Source organism: Zea mays, chromosome 2 (genome assembly GCF_902167145.1).
Source record: "Zea mays cultivar B73 chromosome 2, Zm-B73-REFERENCE-NAM-5.0, whole genome shotgun sequence".
In the NCBI taxonomy this organism is placed as follows: Eukaryota; Viridiplantae; Streptophyta; class Magnoliopsida; order Poales; family Poaceae; genus Zea; species Zea mays.
In genome coordinates this window covers 240,000,796-240,023,023 of record NC_050097.1, presented here as the reverse complement: position 1 = coordinate 240,023,023, position 22,228 = coordinate 240,000,796, and the positions used below count along the sequence as shown (strand labels likewise).

Genomic DNA, 22,228 nt, shown 5'->3' with positions numbered 1-22,228 from the left:
GTTCGAGTGGACTTTGCACAAGCTTCTCCTTGTCGTCATCAACCTTAACATAGAACCACTCCGACTTCCAGCCTGCTGCCCATTTGCTCCGGTAGCTGATTACAGGAAACTTTGTGGTTTTCCGATAAGCAAAATTATAGCAACCAAAATTGTCATGCAATCCATCTTTTCTAGCCTTCGTCTGATAGTGCAGTTCGTGAACTCGACAAAAGCTGTCCGCAAACGGCTCCACCGCTTGGCTTCGGAGGGCCCAGATATAAACACTAAGCCTAACAATAGCGTTAGGAGTCAACTGATGAAAATAGATACCAAACCTCTTCAGTACCTCCGCAATAATCCCATGTAGGGGGGATCTTAATCCAGCCTTTAGAAAGCTCTTGAAAATAACAATTTCATCCTTCTCCGGCTTTGGGGTAGTCTCTTCTCCCCCGAAGCGTAATAGCTTCTTCTGATTTTCATTGAAAAAGCCCGACTTTACCATCTTAGAGAGATCAGCCTTCGAAACAGTAGACTTTCCGAAGTCCAAGTGGCTGGGCTTGCTTGGCATGGCAATACGGTAATCGTCTTCGGGATCAGTTTCCTCAATATCTTCTTCTTCTTCTTCGGCAATTGCTTGTTCTGCTTGTTCTGCATCATCACTGGGGATTTTTTCCGAAGTTACCAGTCCGGATCTTTGCATCGCTTCGGAGATAGGAACAGTCTCCGAACCTTCAGCTTCGTCCCCCTCACGCTCAACCCTAGCGGTAGAACGTACTCTGGCCATTTAATTTTGAATTTGTGGAAATTAAATACTTTTTTCTTCCGAAGTTTTTTCTTCTGACGAAGCGGGCTTCAAGTTGGAGCTTCGTTCGATTCCGAGAGTCAAGCTTCGGCAATGGTTAAAAATTTTCGCAGCAAAACAGTGCAAATAGCAATGAATGCTGTGGTAACTTCACACCTACTCGTCTGTTTATATAGTACTGCAGGTAAGAAGGCGAAGCGCCAGGATTTTTACACCAGGCGGATACCCGCTTGCACTCGCTGCATAGTGGACCGCAGAAACAAACAGTAACTCTGCAAGGTGGGACCGCTACGCGCTGGGAAACTGAATCGTTTCTCGACAACGAGCTCAAGGAAGGTGTTTTTTGGACCTTCGGCTCCCCGAAGCTTAAGAAACTTTTTTCACGGATCAAGCTCGTTACGAAAAACGATCTAGCACCGCGAAAGGGGCTACTGTTGGGACTATGCTTCGTCGCCGAAGGTCTTGTAGGAAGAAGCGGCTTTTGGCTGAAGCTGTTTGTATGGGATGGCCGAAGGTTCCTCTTCATGAAGCTTCGGTATTACAAACTGACTTAAAGATAGAATGACTTTTTAGCCCATAAGGGTCTGAGTCAATGTTGTAAACTTTTATGAGGGGGCATAATTGTAATTCTTCACAGGTTGTGTCCTGTGTCTATAAATAGTGAACAGTATTCCTTTACTGTTCACGGATTCTGGTAATTGCAATCGCATCTTTCGGGAACCAATCTTTGCCAAGGCAGAGGTATAATTGTATTCAATGATTCAATATATTAAGTAAATATAATATGATTCGTTTCATGATTCATTTACCTTTTTATACCCTCTATTTTATGTTATCTTATACAATCTATTAAAATTTAATTACGAAGACTTAACCTTCATAATTACATTCTCATCAACCTTCGTCCAAGGTTCATTATCCTCAAGGGAATAATGTTTCATGGACGAAGGACGTTAACATTTAACATTTTATGTTGCCTTGTTCCTAATTCATAGCATTTGAGAACAAGTCCCCAACATAACCTATCTCGAAGTTTTTAGTGAAAATTTTCAGGAGTAGCCTATTCACCCCCCCCCCCTCTAGGCTACTTTCATCTAGCAATGCTTTATGACCGACCAACCCAAGTGCTCAATGACAACGGTAAGCTGCCACGTGCCTTGTTCTGTCTTACCTCTAAAGACAAGATCGAGGTAATGAGATGGATGAAAAAATTAAATTTCCCGATGGTTATCCTGCGGGCTTGAAAAGAGCTGTGAATTTGAAAACGGGAAAACTAACTGGGTTAAAGAGTCATGACTTCCATATATTAATGGAGAGGATTATCCCTGTCATGTTTCGTGGTTATATGCCCGACGCCATGTGGCAAGCAATAGCTGAGCTAAGTTATTTCTACAGGCAGATTTGTGCCAAAGAAATAAGTAAAAATATGATGGAGAAGTTGGAGAAAGAAATACTAGTGTTGTTATGCAAGCTAGGAAAAATATTCTCACCTAGATTTTTTTAATCCGATGGAGCATCTACTCATTCACATTCCATACGAGGCAAAGGTTGGTGGACCTGTACAATATAGGTGGATGTATCACATTGAACGTGCGCTCAAAAACCTACGAGGCATGGTTCGAAATAAGGCTAGAGTAGAAGGATGCATCGCTGAAGCTTTTTTGCTAAAGGAGGTTTCATACTTCACGAGTGTGTATTTCGTAGAGGAACATAATGTCTATGCTGCTACCATGCGATACAATGTCGATGAGGAACCTCCTGTCAGTGATCTCAACATTTTCCAATGGAGAGGCACAAGTACTAGTAAGGGCATGTTCTACCACTTTAGCATGGATGAAAGAATGTCCACATTGCTATACATGTACTCTAATATGGAAGAGATGGAGCCATATTTCATGTAAGTCTTTATTTTACCCCTTAATTTCTTTACCAAAGGAGCCATATTTAATTACTTATTTGTCATACAGTAAGTTCGACGAGGAAAATTGGACTTATTCCCATCAGTCTACTCACAAACAAGTAGATACGATGCGTTGACATGGGAGGCAAGGAAGACCTAGTTTTGTTGACTGGTTTCACGAGCATGTAAACTCTTTATATTCCTTACTTTCATGTCATTTAGCCTTTTACGCGAGGTAGTCATTTTAACTGTATATTATTTGCAGTGCACAAAGACTCCTAACATACACGAGGACTTGAGACAACTATCTTATGGGACGGTGACTTGCAGAACCTTTGGTCGATACGATGTGAATGGCTTCCGTTTTCTTTCAGACCAATTTGAAAAGTCTCGTCCTTGTGCAGCCACACGTAACACTGGAGTTCTAACTAGGGCACTCGATGCACTCGGTAGAGAAACTAATTATTATGGCATCATTCAAAACATCCTAGAGTTTAATTTTGCAGGGAACAAAACTTTGAAATTAGTATTCTTTCTATGTGATTGGTTTGACAACACTAATGGGATTAGACAAAGTCAATATGGCATAACTGAAGTAAAGCACAAGGAACGACTTCGAGGCCATGATAATTTTATCCTTGCACACCAGTGCGAGCAGGTCTACTATATGTCGTACCCAAATCCGAAGTTTAAAGGATGGTGGGTAGTTCACAAGGTGAACCCTAGGGAACGTTTACATACTCCTTGCACTGTTGGTTATCAATTCGAAGACGAACATGCCGATGATGTTTATCAAGAAGAAGAATTGCCAACCACTTTTACTATCGATGAGGGTGTTGCACTGAACTCACTAGTCGGAGACCGTAACGATGTCACTGCTGATGAGTGTGTTGCACTGAAACGAAAACAAAATCCAAGGAACAAAAAAGCCACATTGCGAGCTTTGGATCGAAGAAGACTCCTTGATCGTGATTCCGATGAATTTTAATGTGTAATGCATAATTTCATTTTATGTGATGTATTATTTGATTTTTTATTAATTCACTTAATTTTATGAAGCTAATACCTTTAATATTATTCTATTGAACAGGATGAGTGGTAGGAAAACAAAGCGCACTGCTAGGGGGTTTCTTAATGCGGCTAGCAGGATACTCCCTGGTGGACGTTCCCTTTTCCAAGGGAGTTCTTCTAGCCAGAGCAAATAGGAGGCGTCGCTGAGACACGCCCGACCAGAACTACGTGATACACCTATCGCTCTACAACGGAGTATCGATGTAAATGTTTATGTAATTGATCTTATTTGTCAGTCACTTATATATAAATGTGTCTTACATGTCTCTATTTCATGTCCATAGGAAGAAGAGGACGAGGAGGAGGAGGTGCAACACCATGAGGAGGAGGACGAGCAGGCCCATGAGGAAGAGGAGGTGTAGGCCCATGAGGAGGAGGAGGAGGTGGGCATAGATGCTAAGGCGGATGACGATACCACTGAGGCTCCTGTCGTTCGACAAAGGGGCACTCGGAAGGGCCACTTTGACTTACCTCCGTCAGCGCCTGCACAATCTGAAGCTCGGGTACTGATCATCCCGGTTGGTGATAGGTACTCACGTTTGGCCACTTTGTTCTTACTTATTTGTTTATTGTATATGACATGACTTTCTTGTTTTTTGTCATGCAGCCAATGGGATGACACGTCATTCGACGGTCGAGGTCACCATAGACAGGTTAATCAAGTTTTAGGTAACCTCTACCGTCTACATAATCCAGGAATTGTCACCGACCCGAAAGGTGTGGTGGTTCCTTGCACTAGCTGGCCGCACTTCGCACTAGCTCCACATGCTACATATGGAACAACTCAAGGCGCCGTCAAGCATGACTTTTGGGTAAGAGTAATGTTTCAAACTAACATTTATTAGTTGTTTTCAAACTAATTCTATTTTCGATGTTAGACAGAGACGCTATCGTGTGGAACCTGAGGCTCAAGAGCATGCAGACCGAGTATTAGAGAAAAATACGAAGAAGGTGCGCAAGGATGCATTTTCCAATGCTCGTCTACAGGTTGTGAACGTGTACATGAAGCACCAAGGTCATTCTATCAACAACTTTCGACAATATTCGGATGTCTACTTAACTGTAGACCAGTACATGGAGGTAAAAATCTAATTTAGCAGCTCATTCAGATGTGAATGTAATTTTGAGCTAACGCTTTATATGCAGGTAACTCTTCTATGGATGGAACACCGGTCGCAGGCTTACAAGGCTTTATGTGAGATATGGGCTTCGCCCGAGTGGATTGAGAAGTCTAACAGGAATCGACATAGGCAGCGCCATCAGCAGGACGAGGATGATGATGAGGTCGTAGTCAACCATACCTATGGGGCTGATGGACACATTCGATTGGCGAAGCGAATGGTGAGTATGTAGTATTCTGCTTTACTCAGAAATGAAACCGGATTAAACTCATATATTTGCAGGAGGCTCAAACTGGAGTTGTCCCGAGCACAATCGATGTTTATAGGAGAGGGCATAGAGCGAAAAACAGTGAAATCTCCTATGAGCTATGTAGTCAAGTGGCCGTTGAGCGTATGGTTAGTTGTTGTTAGGATTAATGTTTTCTTGCCATATAGCTATAAATTACATGTGTGCTCAACCTTCATATTGTATTGCAGGAGACATACGGGCAGGAGATGGTTAGGAAGTATGGAGAAGACTACGATTAGCGAGGAGCGCCTACCATCGACGCAGAAGTTGTGCATTCTATTGGAGGAAAGGCGCATGGATGATATTAACTTGTGAATTTTTTCAATAATATTGGAACTATGACCAAATAGCTAATTTCTTGTTTTCAAGATATTCTATGTTTACCGATATGATCGATTCGACGGAGTTGCGTTCTCGTGGCGGCTCTTCGTTCGCAGGCGGGCTATGGTAGTAGCAGCCATAGTCGGCACTTTGTATCTAGCATGGAGGACGTTATGAGGGAGCAGCAAGAAAAGTTTCGTGAAGAGATGCGGCAACAACAAATGGCATTCCTCCAACAACAATCAGAGTACATGGCTGCTTACAACACACAGACGCAACAAGCAATGAACGTGAGTGTCTTATTTATTCTCAACACGCTCGATATTGGTTCTATAACTAATATATTATATTTGCAACAGTCTTGGTTTCCACAGCAGACACAACATCAACCATTTGTTTTCCCTCAATTGCAGTCGTCGATGCCTTAGTGGGGATTACATGCTCCGCCACCTCCACCTCCACCTCAGGTGCTTCAATTTAGTTAAGACTTGTCGTTTGTATCAACCTGTCAAATCTTTACTAAACTTGATTTTGTAGGGATCCGGAGTCATGGTCCACAACACGCCACCACCGGTCATACCAGCACCAGGAGGAGCTTATGCATGGGAGGGAGCTACTCCAGGAGAGGTTAGTTTGAGAAACAATTTGTTTGAATAGTGGTCATACATGTAACCAATGTCGTTATTAATGTCTTCTTTTTTCTTTAAAATTCAAACCCGTTACACGACTTCGTCAATGAGTTTTTCGCTTCTGGAGGTAGTGGACACAACTCCAACGACCCCGATATGTGATGGAGTTAGCTTTGTGTCGAATTATGCGTTGTAATGGACTATTTGTGGACTTTATGTTTGTATGGACTATTTGTGGACTTTATGTTTATATGGACTCCAATTTTATGTTGTGGACTATTTGTGAATTGTGTATTTAATGTTTCTGTATTGTGGATATTGTATGAATTTGCTGTTATTTTTTGCATTTTTTTAATTTTTTTGCTCTGAAATTGTTAATTTTTGGCGGCCTCCGTTGCCCCCGAAAATAGTAAATACTATTTTCGGCATCTGTTAATTTTTGGCGGCTGTCAAAGGGCCGCCAAAAATAACAGTTAATTTTCGGCGGCTGTCTGGTGGCCGCCGAAAATAACCTATTTTGGCGACTAGACCCTGACCGCCAAAAATATGGCCTTATTTTTGGCTAATTTTTTCTGACGGCCAGGAACCGCCGAAAGTAAGCTTAAGGCCGCCGAAAATAGCTTATTTTCGGCGGCAAAGGCCTTATTTTCGGCGGTTTCTGGCCGCCGAAAATCACTGTAGCTCTTGTAGTGATAGCCCTTTTAATGTTGTTTTGTAACCTCCCTAAATACTAGGACTAGGCAAAAAAATCGAGATCGTAAACCGAACCCGATTAAACCGAAACCGATCAGACCGAAATATCGGTTCTCAATTGTAATTTCGGTTCCTGTTGCTATAAACCAATATTTAGTCCGGTTCTTCGGTTTCATACCTCGGTTACCCGATCGGACCGATATTCAGCATTTCATTTTCAGCCCATATTCGCTGATGGCCCATGTCTCCAGTTCTTCACCGAAACAAACCCTATCCGGCTAATCGGCTATCCCAGTATCCACTATCCAGCCAAACAAGGCGGCAACGCGGGCTCGCGGGACGACGGGGTTGCGGGTCTACGGCAGGCGGCGGCGCAACCCCTTGCTCGGCGAGCGCGCACTACCCGAGCGCCCCCCCGGAGCACCCCGGAGCCACTAGCCCACTACCTCGAGCGACGAGCGCGCACTCCCCTAGTCCCCTGCTCGGCTGTTGGTTGCTGCCTTGCTGGAGGCTGTTGGTTGCTGCCTTGCTGGAGACTGCCCCCGGAGCCCCCGACGAGGCGACGACGACGGCCGAGGCGCCGAGCCACGACAGACAGCTGGTAGCCAAGTCTTTCTGAGACCTTGTTTTGGGCTTTGGCCATATGTTGTTTAGCTGCCAGTCCTAGCAGGTGTCATTAGAGGCTTAGAGCTGCAGATATGAAGTACTAGCTCTGTTTCTCTATTTGTTTTTAGACTGATTGGATATGCTCTACTCTGTTAAATAGATGGTAATTTTTCTTTAGAATTGGTACCCTAAACCTTGTTAGTCTCACTTTGTACTGTGTCTATTTTTAGCTTACCAGTACTGTCCGTGTCCGGTAGTGGAGTCTTCCTCCGCTCGCTCGACGTCAGCTGCTCGGGAACTCGGCCTCTCCAATGCTCAAAGTCACCACTCCCCAGCTCGCAACGGAGTCCTTTGAGTCTTGTAATTGCAACGTAAGTATGCTCTTATCCCTAGATTTTCTTAGTTGTGGAACTAGGTGTACTCATGTTTTTCCTTCATCAAATCTATTCTATTTGTTGCCCCCAAGGCCCCAATACAGACTATTTGAGTGATTTGTATTACTATTCAATTCTGTAGATGTCCTCTGAACCTGATGATGAGATTGGGGCAAGAATTGAAACTGAAAATGCAGAGGTGGATGGTGCAGTGGTAAGGGTTGATGAGAATGTGGATAACCAAGGTAATGAAAGAGAGCAAAAAGGAACAGAAGGGGATGAGGAAGTTGATAAGGAAAAACATGCCAGAAAACCAATGGCACCAAGATCTGAAATGTGGGAACACTTCATCAAGATTAAGGATGACCAAGGTGTTGTGAAGAAAGGAAAATACAAGTATTGTAGTCGTGCCATTAGAGTTGATTCTTATCTGAATGGCACTACTGCAATGCGAAGGCATTTTAATATCTGCAAGCGCAATCCCCATAAAAACAATAAGGATCTGATGCAAACAAATCTTAAAGTGAGCCAAGGAGAAGGTGTTAGCACTTGGAGGTATGATCCTAAGGCAATAAGGCAAGCTTTTGTTCAAATGGTCATAGAGGATGAACTCCCTTTTATGTTTGGTGAGAAGTCAGGATTTAAAAATTTTGTGAAGGTAGCTGCCCCGCGTTGGACTCCACCATCTCGAAGGACGTGCATAAGGGACATAGTTAAAACTTATTTTGAAGAGAAAGCAAAGTTGAAACTATTCTTCAAGTCAAATTGTGAGAGAGTTTGTCTAACCATAGATTGTTGGACTTCTCAACAACAAGATAGCTACATGACAGTAACTGCACACTTCATTGATAAGGATTGGCAACTCCATAAGAAGGTCATTAGCTTCTTTAAGGTGAAGGGGCATAAAGGAGATGATATTGGGGAGAACCTACAAAGATGTTTGGTTGAATGGGGTTTAGAAAAGGTTATGTGTGTCACAGTTGACAATGCTAGTTCTAATGATAGTGGTGTTAGTTACTTGAGGAGGATAATGAATATTGCAAAGACAAGCATAGCTGAAGGCAAGTTTCTTCATATGAGGTGTGCTGCACACATTGTCAATCTTATTGTACAAGATGGACTCAAACTAGTAGATATTTTAGTGAAGCGTGTCCGAGCTGCTGTTAGATACATTAAAAATAGCACTTCTCGCTTGGCTAAATTCAAGGAGATCGTTGAGGAAGAGAAGGTTGAAACCAAGGCATTCTTGAACCTAGACATATGCACTAGGTGGAACTCAACATATCTTATGTTGAAAGCAGCTATTTCATATGAGAAGGTGTTTGCAAGGTATTTGGATGAAGATCTAATGTATGCTATTGATTTGTCACAAGAGAAAGGAGGCCCAGGGTATCCTGATGAACAAGACTGGGAGAATGCAAAGAACATGGCTCAGTTCCTTGGACATTTTTTTGATCTCACCGAACACATTTCTAGTTCTTTGCAGTCACTTCACACAACTTCTTTTTTGAGTTTGGTGAAGTCCACTTTTTGATTAACAATTGGATTAATAGTGATGATTTTCTACAACAAGAAATGGGCCAGAAAATGAAAGATAAGTATGATAAGTATTGGGGAAACTGGCATGAACCTCTTGGCGAAACTGGTAGAAATGTGAATGAGAGAGGGAAGGGGAAGGAGAAAGAAAAAGAGAATATGAACATGCTAATTTTTGTTGCTGCAGCTTTGGATCCAAGATACAAACTATCAGAATACACAAAGCTAGTGATTGAAGAGATGTTTAGTGAGGAAAATGGACATAAGGTTTGGGCTGCTATTAAACTATGTGTTCGACAATTGTTTGAAGAATATAGGAGACTTTATGCTCCACCTGATGCAACAACACCAACCAATGATTCTCAAGAAGTAAGACAGTCCAAAGGCGGGAGGATGAAGTCCTTAATTGCACAATAACTAAAACAACACAACTATGGCGGTGGCAACAACAAATCTGAACTTGAAAAATACCTTGCTGAAGATACTGAACCAGAAGATAATAAGTTTGATATTTTAGGATGGTGGAAGGTGAATTCCTCAAGATTCCCGGTATTAGCACGCTTGGCTCGTGATGTGCTACCAATTCTGGTGTCAACTGTTGCTTCAGAATCAGTTTTTAGCACGTCTGGAAGAATCCTTGATGACTTCAGGACATCTCTTACTCCATTCATGGTGGAAGCACTTGTTTACACTCAGGATTGGCTGCGAAGGACCACTCCAATTAATATCCAGGAGGACATGGAGCAATTAGCTGAATTAGAAAAAGGTAACCATGGCTTCATCTTATTTATTATACTTTATAGTTGTATAGGTTAATTCTAATCCAAATTAAGATATTATTCGCATGTTGTGTAATGCCTTCACCACACTTTTAGAGTTGATTGAAGAACATGGTGAAAAGGGAAAAGGCAAACACAGAGGTAGTGGGCAAGAACATGATGGCTCTGTTGCATGGTCACAATCAAGCAAAGCTAGCAAGTCGACACACCAAAGCACATCCTAGTTGCTAACTAGTTGCATTGTGAGTGTTCGTTCTCAATAAAATTTATAAAATGTGTGAAGTATATGTTGTTTACATTTGCTAGCTGCAATGGCGTGGCCGCATGGATTGTGGAGTCTACTTTGGAGGGCTTGTTGGCTTCCTGCTATGAAGTTGCTTCTATGAGTCTGCTATGAAGTTGATAGCTGATTAGCTGCTATGAGTCTGCTATGAACAATTAAACATGTGTGAAGCAATTTGCTAGCTGCAAGCATACAATGGTTGAGTACTTCAGTCTCAGACTATTCGTGATGACGGTTGTATTCTAGTTCTAAACTATTTTCTTGTATTGTAGTTCTCAGCTATTTTGTGATGTATTAAGTTACTGCTTGTGATGTTGTGAACTATTTTATTGTCTCGCAGACTATGGTTGCTTTGCTTCTAGTTCTGAACTTATGCCTATTGTGATGTCCTGGTTTGTTTGGTCAGTAAAAAACCGAACCGATTTTTCAGAAAACCGAATTCTCGGTTCTTGTTCGTTGGCACACTAATTCGGTTTTGAATTTTCAAAAACCGAACTTTTTAAAAACCGAACTGATTTCTCGGTTAAAACCGAATGCCCAGGCCTACCGAATACCACACCCGATGCTCTGAGGGTCATATCTCATGTATCATCTGGTTTGATGTCCAATACACATTTGTGTGTCCAGTGTAATCAGCTGCAGTAGCTCTTGTTCGATATCGTACCACTCGTACTGGGTGGTTTACTCGGTGCTGTTTGAATGTCTTCAATAAGTCTTTTAATATCTTTTTAGGGCTAGTTTGAGAACCCCATTTTCCACAGGAAATTAGTCCATTTTCCCTTGTGAAAATATGTCTTTGGAAAAATAGAGTTCCTAAACTAGCTCTTAAGATGTTAATATTCCTGATCATCCATTTACCTTTGTCCAAATTCACCGTCCGGCCGCACCGTTTAAACTGTATAGAAAACTAGGCAATAATGTTAATTCGAATTCCGGAACAAGTAACCATTGCTGCCTTTATTCCACTAGTGCCAAATGTTGTTTTGTCACTTTCCCATACGTCGCTGCAATGTTCCATATCCAGTGACGATCCCAATGCGAAGTTACCTCATTTTTATCAGCTACTCCATCCGGCCGCCGTGGAGTTAGAAACAGTCCATTTGTCAGGCACTGCCGACCAGGAGTCATGAGTCCAGGACGTCCTCTCCGCCGTCCGCCCGCTCTGCGTGCTGCCGCAGCCTCTGGCCTCGCAATGTCTGGCAACCTGGCATACAAGCGTCGACCTGGTCCCGGCCGGGACCCCGTGTTACCTAGTCAAGGCAGCCGGCAGGCTATAGCTGTGTGCATGCATGGCCGGCCTCAAGCCTCTCTCCTGTGTATAAGTAGATGCGAGTGCCACTCCTGCTTCGCCAAGCCACAGCAGCAGCAGCAGCAGCAGCGAGCGAGCAGCAGCAGCAGGAAGACAGCAAGCTGCAAGCTAGCTAGAGCTCGTCAGGGAAGAGGCAATGGCATACCGGCAAGTGCTGCTCTTGGCCGTGGCCGTGGCCGTGGCCGTCGCGTGCCTCGCGCCCCTGGCCTCTGCCAAGCAGTGGGTGGTCGGGGACGAGGGCGGGTGGAGGGCCAAGTTCAACGAGACCGGCTGGGCCAACGGCAAGACGTTCTTGGTCGGCGACAGCCTGCGTACGTACGACGAGGCACACGGCACACCGCCATGCACAGGATGACAGGAATCGTCTTGTTTCGTTGGAATGCATATGCATATATACATAGCTAACTCATCATCGTTGCCGCAGTGTTCGTGTACCCCAAGGAGAGCCACACGGTAGTGAAGGTGGGCAAGGACGCCTTCGCGGCGTGCGACCTGGGCGCCAACCTGCAGCTCGGCAACTGGACCGGCGGCAACGACGTCGTGCAGCTGGACAAGCCCGGCAAGGCGTGGTTCATCTGCAACAAGCCCAACCACTGCCTCAACGGCATGAAGCTCGCCGTCGACGTCGCCGTCGCCGTCGCCCCGGCCCCGCCGCCGTCGGCGGCGCCCCTCACCGGCTACACGGTCGGCGGCGCGGTCGTGGCCGTCGCTTGCGCCGTGTTCGCGGCTGCGCTAGCGCTCTAGCTAGGCCCTGCGAGCGCGCGGGATCGATCGTATCTTACGTTGATATCGTCATTTTGTGTGTGGCCGGACCATTTTTTCCCTTTCTTTTTTTATACTCTCCAATACTGTTGTTTATTATTTGGACACATTGCAATGAAGTTTATTATCTCTGCAGATTTTATTTATTGACCACTGATGACGTAAAATCGGAGCAAGATTTCTGGCATATGTGTTTGTTGTGAGCTTGAATATAAAAAACGACTAGGATGCCTTGCGACGACAAATAATCATATTTGATACTACAGAAATTAAATTTAATATCGGAGTTAACATACGGTCTATCCAACATCTACAAGACAAATATTATACCTTGCTTTTAATGGGAATTTCATAGCACTTTTTTCAACACTGTAACATCATAAAAATGATATGAAACTATGAATGGAACAATGGCTGTCGATGCAAAGTTTAACTTCACTATTTTATAGATTAATATAGCAATTAAATATTGCAACTCAATAGCCAATATAAGTTAGTAAAACATATGAGAGTGAAACAAATCGCTCTCAATAGAAGTTTTACAAGGTTTTTAAGACCTTGAAAACGAGTTGGCGTAGTTTCTCGTCCCATGAAAATAACTTCATGCCATGAAACTCAATCATCTTAAGTGCTAGTATGACATATCGACATGTCATAGAAAGTTCTGATATGACACACTATTATATGTGCATAAAACCACCCTAAAACCTCTATTGACAATACCCTACGTCTCCAATGTTCCAACGCATAATTTTTAGGAAGGAGTCCAGAACTCCAGAGGTTTGCTTTCACGCCATTGTTAGAAGGAACTAGCAGGCCTAAGCACCCACGTCTTTCTTTTTTTTCTCCCGACGATGGGTCCCATAACAGAGCGGGACATTGGGAAAGGCCCACGACAACGGCCCGCTCCACCTACTTCCAAACGAACAAACCCTCTCGAAAACCCTCTCTCATATTCACCCCGCCGCCGCCTCCTCTTCCCCTTTTCAACTTCGCCGAAACCCTAACCCTCCCGGCGAAGTCGCCATGTCGAACCCGAAGGGCTCCAAGATGCTCCAGTTCATCAACTACCGCATGCGGGTGACGATCCAGGACGGCCGCCAGCTCGTGGGCAAGTTCATGGCGTTCGACCGCCACATGAACCTCGTCCTCGGCGACTGCGAGGAGTTCCGCCGCCTCCCGCCCTCCAAGTCCTCCAAGGCCACCGGCGAACGCGAGGAGCGCCGCACGCTCGGCCTCCTCCTGCTCCGCGGCGAGGAGGTCGTCTCCATGACCGTCGAGGGGCCGCCGCCGCCCGACGAGTCGCGCGCCAAGGCCGCGGCGGCGGGCGGAGCCCTCGCCGGCCCTGGCGTCGGCCGCGCCGCTGGGCGCGGCGTGCCCACCGGCCCGCTGCTCCAGGCAGCTCCTGGTCTTGCTGGCCCTGTGCGGGGCGTGGGTGGACCCGCCCCCGGCATGATGCAGCCCCAGATCTCGCGCCCGCCGATGCCCAACCTGTCGGCCCAGCCGGTGTCGTACCCGCAGGTCGTGCGCCCGCCGCAGGGGATGCCTCCGCCAATGCGTCCTGGAATGCCGCCGCAGATGCCGATGCAATTCCGCCCGCCTGGGGCGCCGCCTGCTCCGTTCCCTGGGGCACCGCCACAACAGTACATGAGGGGACCGCCGCCGATGGGGCCGCCCCAGGTGAGGCCCGGGATGCCGGGGCCGCCACCGCCTGGAATGAGGCCTGGAATGCCTCCGCCACCATTCGGACAGCCGAGGCCTGGGATGCCGCCTCCGCCACCTGGTCCACAGCAGCCTGGACAGAACCCGCCGCAGTAGCTTCCTGTAAGTTTTCAGTGCTCCATTCTTGCATTCATGTCTGTCTGTTTGTTTGTAACGAGAACTGTGATACTTGTGTGTGTTGAGGTTCTAACCTAGTACAGTTTCGTGTGCATTGATCATTACCACTAAACTTAATTACCTGCTCACAAGCACATAGCACCTAATTTAGCACCAATAATTAGCTCTGCCTGTGCATGGGAGCTCTCCACTCGTGCTACAGTTTGCAAGAGCAATGCCATTATGATCTCATTGAAGTGATTATCCCTTGTCTTCAGGATCTGTTAATTTGCTTACTGATCACACCATTTTGCTTATGATCCTGTTTGTTTACCTTCTGATTTAAATATAAGTGCACTTCGCAAGTACTAATTTGAAATTTTATAGCTAGAGACGTTTAAATAAATTTGTTAATGCCTGTGGTTCTAGTTTGCTATAGCTACTTTGTGCCCTCATAGTTCAAATAAAACCTCACCGAGGGGGGGGGGGTAAGACAGCCTCGGGTATTGTATTAAGAAGAAGACCTTCTCACACAGGTCGAGAAACCACCTGTATACATAAGCAACGTAGCCCATGTGACCATGTTTGTTAAGGCGATGCTTAAGCGTCGCCTAGGCGGTAAGGCGTCCTGCTCACCTTACTCCGCACTTAAGGCGAGTGGGCTGAGGCTGCTGGCAGCGGCGCGACGGCTCCGGCACGACTGCTCCACCGTCGTGGCGACTCCGGCACGACTGCTCCAGCGGCAGCGGTGCTGATACAAGGAGAAGCGAGCAGAGGGAGAGAGCGGGGAGAGAGGGACATTGGTCGCTGGCTGGGCTAGTCATTTTCTTTTCTTTATTATTATTTTTATCCTAAATACTTTCTCAAATATCAATATTTTCCTATTTTTAAATAAATTTACTTTTTAGGTCTGCACTGGGATATCTCGACCAGGCAATTTTTGGTATCATGTTTGTGTTTTTTTTGTCTAACTTGTATAATGTGTGCTGTTGAAATGAATTATTTGCAGCAGTGCTATAGTTAATTTTTTTATGATGAAACAAGGCTAGGTACGATGAAAATATATATACTGCCTGTTGTGTTTCCAGTGAGATACCCATTGAACTGTTATGTACTGTCTTTGAGGACGCTTACTCAGATGTACTTTGAGGAAGCCTACTCTTGGTCACTTGGTGGCATTTGTAGCTTATCTTGCAATCCAGCAGTTTCATCAATCGCTGAAGCTACATTTGATTATTCGATCCTTACTCTGATTAAAATCGAACATGTTAGGATGCAGGTCAGCTCTTTCATTTAGTGTTAACTCAACCATTTGAAAGTTAGAAGTTTAGGAATAAATCTTATGCAAATAGCACAAAAAAGAACTCTAATATCTACCGTTAGTCCGCATAGGCAATCGTCTGTTCATTTGCACATGCTTAATATGAGAGCGTAACTTTTAATTCATGCATAACGTATCGCATATCTTCTGTACATGCTCTTCTGACTTTGTGACTCTTGTGCCCAGGGATAAGCTTCTTGCAGATACACCTATGGAAGATTTTTGTATCTCGAGAGAGGATCATAATCGCACCTGGGGAGGACCTGTGAATTGCACCAAAGCTTCACCATTCTGTCTCGCATCAGGGCAGTAGTTTCCTTTGGGTATTGTGACTTGTGAGGGAGGAGAACCTTGCCAGCGTGTGTACCACTCATCCTTTGATGTGAGAAGGGACCTTGTACGTAGAGAGGCCAGGACTTGTATTTTAACTGTTGGTGTTGGTTATGTTAGGAAATATGGATAACTGGCTGCAGTCTTGTTACGGTGTTGATTCATGCTCTGTTTAAGCCCTTGTTTTCTCTCTCTAAAAAGTAGTCTCTTGTGTTTGTTGATGAAGCAAGATAATTGGTTTAGAGAAAAGTTTATATATGCATATAATTATTCATCCATGTTATCATGATGTATGCATACAGGTACAGGTTTGTAAAGGTATCTGAATTCTGGTCGCTGAAAACGCGTAAGAAGGCCAAACAGGCACGCTGGCAAACTATTGTGGGGTTAGTGAGCGCACTGTGGTTGAAAACTTGAAAAACGCCGGCGCTCCAGTGCCCCATTGCGAGAATTCGGATACCATCTAGCGCTGGGGCTAGATGGTTGCCCACCATGATCAGGCGATCTTCAAATTTAACGTGTAGTGTGTTCGTGACGTCTTTGTACCTTAATAAAAAAAAGAAAGAAAGAAGCCATTTAGACTTTGTGAAACCTCAATGCAAGAACATGGTTCCATCGGTCCATCGAACCACCATTCCCACGCTATAGTTTTTGTACACAAGCAGGATCATTTTAAGAAGATATATGTCAACAACAACCGCTACATTACGACAGCCACCACCATGAGCAACCGGTGCTCTGGATCAGACCAAAACCATGACAACGACAGACTAGAACTAGAGTTCTTCAATGTTTCGACAGGTCTGGCGAACCACAAACACAAGGATGTTTTTTCATGGTTCCTTATTGTGCCCTTTCGGGCACGATGAGCATCCTCCTGCACTAGTCGGCTGTCCAGCTCTGCTCCACAATCTCGCGGACTTTGCGGTTGTACTCCCGCTTGTTCTCGCTGAACAGTCTTGCGGCTTCTGAGTTTGCAGGGGAGTTCGGGTTTGGATCACACAGCAGGGACTGCAAAGCAAGTTCAGTGGTCGACAGATGGGAGACGTGTCAATTTTATGTACAGAGACGACAAACGCAAAGTCTATCATTAAGATGGTTCTAGTTTAAAACTAGTTAGAGGCAAGAAAGACTTCATCTACCGCACTATTTCGCAACAAGAATTTATTTCTATATGAAGTATCAAATGTTGAACCATGTAACCTCCAACTTACGTAGGAGGTGAATTATAATGGATAAGGGAGCTAATCATGCGCATCATGCACGTAAACTTGCAACATTATGATAAGACAACTTGCTGAACTGGAAGCTATAATATGAATACAAGCAGCTAGACAGTTTTCCAAGTCGAGACATTACGAGAATTGATTGTTACATGTTTATGATACTATAAAACCTTGACGCTGAGTTAGCAATTAGCACCTACACTACACATGCATTTTTGCACCGGAAAAAGTCTGCTCAACCAGTGCAAGGTACCTGAATAGAAGTCAAGATTGCAGCAACATCATATATAGGACTCCACTGGTTCTGTAGGATATCCAAGCAGATGCTTCCATCAGCATATACTGCATGAATAATAAATTGTTACACAATTTTTGACAATCAAATCTGATATTGATGTTAACGTGCACAAAAGACAGAGGGTGATGAGGGGATCAGCAAAAAAGGTAGGGAGAGAGATTACTGTTTGGATGAAACATCCTAGAGACGAACCGAACAGTTGGTGGCTTGTTTGGGTAATCTTCTGTAAACTGCAAGGTAAGCTTGAACGTGCCTATAGATGTTACACACAGTCAATAGTCAGTGAACTTCGCAATGCTAACATAATAGCACATAACCATTCAAATATCCCAGCACGCTAGGGCTAGGAGAAATCTTATTGACCTTGTTGACACATGAAAATCAATATAAAATCACGATCTTAACATACTAATAAAAATAGACTTAGCCTTTTCAGCACACATTCAAAATGTTCCCCACATGTTTCAAGGCTACGCAAAACAAGTGAAACATCACAGGCACTGAGTTGAATCAAGAAAGCTTAACATGAACTTAACTGAAAATAAGTAAGAGTATCCCAGTACAAAAAACAGCTTTCATAACTTCTGAGGACTATCCATTAAATTCATGTTTGATTAATCATGTATGTCCCATTGCGAATGGTTCTGACTCATATGACACAGCAACAAAGGGATGTACAAACAATTCCCAGGTACAATATGCTTTCATATAATAAAGTAACAAGGCCAGATTGCTGTAGCATAGAGAGACAGGATAAATTAATAAGACAATAAATTACGCTAGACTATCTTGCATATAAACAATAAGAGGTTAAAGTTGATTCCTTGTAGCCATGAAATGACTAAAGTAGGTGGCGAACATCTACAAACTCCAGATTAGAGGTTTAACCATGCAACTCAACCAGGAAATAAATATCGCTCGATCTAGAATGATCAGTACCAAACCTGATCTGGTAAAGTGGCTCTAGTTTCGCCTGTATAGGATCAGAAACTGATTAAACCACAAAACTCCTAGTTCTCAAAAATAAATGGAGACCATGCATTCTCATAAAACACTGCATAAAGAACCAAGAAAAATCTTGGTAAATGAATATAGTTGCTATGTTCGTTGATGTTGGCAAAAAAAAATGAGTTCCGACTGGAGTGGATTCAGATCTTTAAGAAATGGCCCTAAGCAGCGCAAAAAGCCACCTAGCCTAATTAATCAACAATTAGGCACTAAGTACAACCCAGTGACTGAATATAGTTGCTACGTCCGTTGATGTTGGGAAAAAAGAAAGTAACCAGTTCCATCTGGAGTGTGATGATCATATCTGAAAGATTCATTCCGCGGTCACAATATTCCTTGTTAATCAGATCCAAAACAGCATTTTCTCATAACAATAAAATAATAATAATAGTAGTAGTAGTAATAATAATAATTATTATTATAATAATTTTGTCATGTACATTTTTTATGGAAAATAACATTTTGAAATGAGACACAGAAGATATCTCAGCACTTAAATTATCAGTCCTACAATGAGGATATTTCATACTATAGATACTAAAAAGGATGCCAACTGGCATCATATCGCCACTTTTTTCACTCTATCTGAATTGCTCAAATTTACCTTTTAGTTTAGTTATGATTACCCTTGTGAGATTTACAAAGTAAATTTAGTCAATGTAAGCTTATATGGGAACTAAATTACTGACTGAGTGTGGCAATAGCCTAACAGAGTTGAGGAAAGGAAGCATCACCTAACCAGTGGATAGAAGCTTCCTTGGCTAGGCAGTAGATTGCTCAGACCGGCTTTGGTAGGGTCAGGAAAACAGGACAAAGGGTCGAGGGAATCAGGAAGGGGGCTTCAGTAGTTCAGTAGCTCAGCACATAGTACTATACATAGCAACAAGGTATGCAACAAGACAGAACCAGCCACTTTGGCAAGGACTGTGTCACATAATCAATGTAGCAAAAAAATATGGTGCAGTATGGTAGTAGCAAGGGCCTGGCCATCACCTAGCTCCACCATTGAAGCCATTTCTTTCCTAATTAATTCTATATCCATAACAAAAAAACTAAGAACGAAGTCTTGCAAGCAGCAGAACACAAAACCAATTATGCACCATCCTCCTAAGTGCAAAACCAAGGCAAGTAGGCAACGCCGCAACGGTATGGTAAGATGAGATCTGCTGGTACATAGCAAGCAAATATTTCCATGTGACCAGAGAAATTAAAGAGCATTCATAATTACGAAATCCAAACCGCTAACTGCTAACATCTACATGGCAGTTTCCACATACCAGAGGTGGAATTTCCTATGAAGTGGAAGCTTTTAATATACAACACATAAGTTGTTGTTTTCAATTAACAGAAACCCAAACTGTAACGGATTTAAAGCTCTATCCTAGTGGGTGTTAATGGTATCGACATCCAAGATCTGTCGTTTTCTGATTTAACTGAAACCAAAGCCATTACAGAACTTCAGCGTGACCCTACAGTTAACCCTTGTTCAACAGAGTATGGACATATGCTCCAGGGAGGCAGGGACAACTTTCAACAGATAGCAACAAATATCACATAACAGAATTATCAGTTCCTGCGGAAAATGAGAAATCAGATAGTATTCATGAATAGGAACTCCAAACCGCAAACTGCTAAATATCCATGTGGCAGTTTCTGCATACCACAGGTGGAACTGCCTACATAGTGGGTGCTTTCAACCACGAAAAAAAATTGACGCTTCCAATTAATAGTAACCAAAATAGTACAGTCATATCCTACTGGGTGCTACTGGTACGCCGTGCAAAATTTGTTGGTTTCTGTTTAAACCAAGACCAAAGCCATTACAGAATTTCAGCTTCAACCTACAGCTAACCTGTGTTCTGCAGAGACATATGCTCCAAAGACAAATTTCAACCGATAGCTAAATGAGCCGAATGCTCCCCAATACGGACATGAAAGATTAAATGGCCGGAACATGCTAAAACAGTCATGAGGTGCCAAATGAGTCTTAGTTCCTGTGGCAACCAAATATCTTGTACCCCATGTATTTCTAGGGTACCGCCTGCACGATTCCGAATCAAACTACCTTCAAGCAAAGTAGCAACCACATAGCAAACAACAACAAATGAGCAACAAATAGGGGTGGTGGGGGAGGTCAGAAGTGGGAATCTCACCTCCGTCCCAAGGCGTATCATCCGGCCTGCAAAATCAAACGAACCTCTCTCATCAGCACAACAAACACGAGTGAAAATGGAAAGGAATAGATGAGAACCCGTTTCTCACCCCCCCAAGATCCGGAACCTGTCAATCAAACCCTAGAACAGGAGCGGGATTAACGGACTCGGGGGGTGGGGGGCTCTGTGGGATGGATGAGGTACCCGAATATGACGGCGTTCCAGAGCATGATGTTGTTGTCGTGCGGCGCGCCGCTGATCCCGGCGGGCGGGTCCTGCTGCAGGCGCCTGAAGTCCCGCATCAGCCGCTTCCTCGCCGGCGTCGACATCTCGGCGGCCGCAGCCCGGCGCCTCAGACCCTAGCTGAGGGTTTCGATCTCCGGCAGAACGATCGCTGTGCACCCCCTCTGGCTCCTTGACCCCGCAGCCGCAGGGTTGCGTCTGGAATCAGAGAACCTTGGAGGGGCGAAGGCGACAGAGAATGGAAAGGAAGGAAGGGGTGATGGGTGGGTGGAATGTGTCAGCGCGTGGGAAAGGTTTCACGGGTGGAAAAGGAGTGGTGGAAGCAGCGACACCCACGCGGGCGGTGGGCCTCCTCTCCCCGCGACCTAGCTTCATTTCCACGCCGGAGCCGCTGACGCGCGGGCCCCAGCGTCTATGACCCCACTAGCCGACGTACTCGGGAATACGAGCGCCCCACTGGCCACTGCAGTTGCCAGTTGCCGTCCATGTCGCTGACAGGACAGATGTGCAGGACGCGGACCCAGATGTCAGAGACATTCCTGGTAAGTACACTGACGTGGGGGACATGATGTCATTAGATTACTAGACCCGTGCGTTATCTGAGAGCAACCCCAAGAAATTAGCTAAAAATACTAGCCAAATTTACTGATTTAGCTACTCTCTAAAATAAATTTTAGATAAAAAGTGTAGACTAATCCAACAGACTCGATAAACATACAGACTGAATAGAGAGTGAAGCAGACTATCCAAAAATGGAGAGCAAAGATAGAGAAATAGAGAGCCACTAAATTTGAAGAGTCGTTTACAGAGTCTATTGGATACAATTTTCTTTTAATATTAGCTAAATTTACCTTTACAAAACCATATACATAGTCTCTTGGAGTTGCTCTGATACGATCTTGTACAACGAAGGAAACGCTCCTTGACCGGCCCTAATCCCTATTCGTTACCTTAAGGAATTACAAGTGCTAACTATTAACGTTGTCATTCCCATCGTTGAACCAAGCAACACCTTAGTTATAATAATAACATGAAAACAATCAAGTACAAACTTGTATGTTCGTACGAACTTCAAACACAACATTAATCTCAAACAAATATGATAAATACTATACATGATTGCCCTGTCAGATGAAGAACAATCGGGTTGGATGGGAGGGGGCAAGCGTCAAGACCTAGCGCGTGAGTTTTCGGTACGCGGTCTTGATGTCCTTGTTACCCGTGACATGTAGCACGCTTAGCGTCATGTAATAGTCAGTCCACACCATCATCAATTTATCATGTAAAAGTAGCCTAAACAGGTGAATAGACTACATCTAAATTTTTTAACAAAAATCGAAACAAATTAAGATGAATTGGTTCAACAGGTGCAGGCCG

The 22,228-nt window shown here is 44.1% G+C and overlaps 3 protein-coding genes across 3 annotated transcripts; 2 read left to right on the top strand and 1 right to left on the bottom strand.

Moving 5' to 3' along the window:
- The first annotated feature begins 11,828 nt into the window (after window positions 1–11,828).
- On the top strand, window positions 11,829–12,525 carry LOC103649486 (basic blue protein). Its single transcript, XM_008673748.2, has 2 exons — window positions 11,829–12,003; window positions 12,117–12,525. Exons 1-2 carry the CDS (start codon window positions 11,829–11,831, stop codon window positions 12,434–12,436), a joined length of 495 nt encoding a protein of 164 aa, XP_008671970.1. The 3' UTR covers window positions 12,437–12,525.
- Window positions 12,526–13,381: 856 nt separating this feature from the next.
- Window positions 13,382–16,199, top strand: LOC100272538 (small nuclear ribonucleoprotein-associated protein B). Its single transcript, NM_001147006.1, has 2 exons — window positions 13,382–14,278; window positions 15,780–16,199. Exon 1 carries the CDS (start codon window positions 13,481–13,483, stop codon window positions 14,270–14,272), a length of 792 nt encoding a protein of 263 aa, NP_001140478.1. The 5' UTR covers window positions 13,382–13,480; the 3' UTR covers window positions 14,273–14,278; window positions 15,780–16,199.
- Window positions 16,200–16,476: 277 nt separating this feature from the next.
- On the bottom strand, window positions 16,477–21,140 carry LOC100280476 (ubiquitin-conjugating enzyme E2-17 kDa). Its single transcript, NM_001156199.2, has 5 exons — window positions 20,813–21,140; window positions 20,609–20,634; window positions 17,611–17,700; window positions 17,403–17,491; window positions 16,477–16,934 (listed from the first exon to the last, which is right to left on the bottom strand). Exons 1-5 carry the CDS (start codon window positions 20,935–20,937, stop codon window positions 16,806–16,808), a joined length of 459 nt encoding a protein of 152 aa, NP_001149671.1. The 5' UTR covers window positions 20,938–21,140; the 3' UTR covers window positions 16,477–16,805.
- Between the last annotated feature and the right edge of the window lie 1,088 nt (window positions 21,141–22,228).

Excerpts from the sequence above, each read along its gene's own strand:
- LOC103649486 (XM_008673748.2), top strand. The coding sequence starts at position 11,829 with ATGGCATACCGGCAAGTGCTGCTCTTGGCCGTGGCCGTGGCCGTGGCC. Across the intron at positions 12,004-12,116 it reads CTTGGTCGGCGACAGCCTGC|TGTTCGTGTACCCCAAGGAG; the intron begins GTACGTACGACG and ends TCGTTGCCGCAG.
- LOC100272538 (NM_001147006.1), top strand. The coding sequence starts at position 13,481 with ATGTCGAACCCGAAGGGCTCCAAGATGCTCCAGTTCATCAACTACCGC.
- LOC100280476 (NM_001156199.2), bottom strand. The coding sequence starts at position 20,937 with ATGTCGACGCCGGCGAGGAAGCGGCTGATGCGGGACTTCAGGCGCCTG. Across the intron at positions 17,701-20,608 it reads TGATACGCCTTGGGACGGAG|GCACGTTCAAGCTTACCTTG; the intron begins GTGAGATTCCCA and ends TAACATCTATAG. Across the intron at positions 16,935-17,402 it reads CAATCTTGACTTCTATTCAG|TCCCTGCTGTGTGATCCAAA; the intron begins GTACCTTGCACT and ends CTTGCTTTGCAG.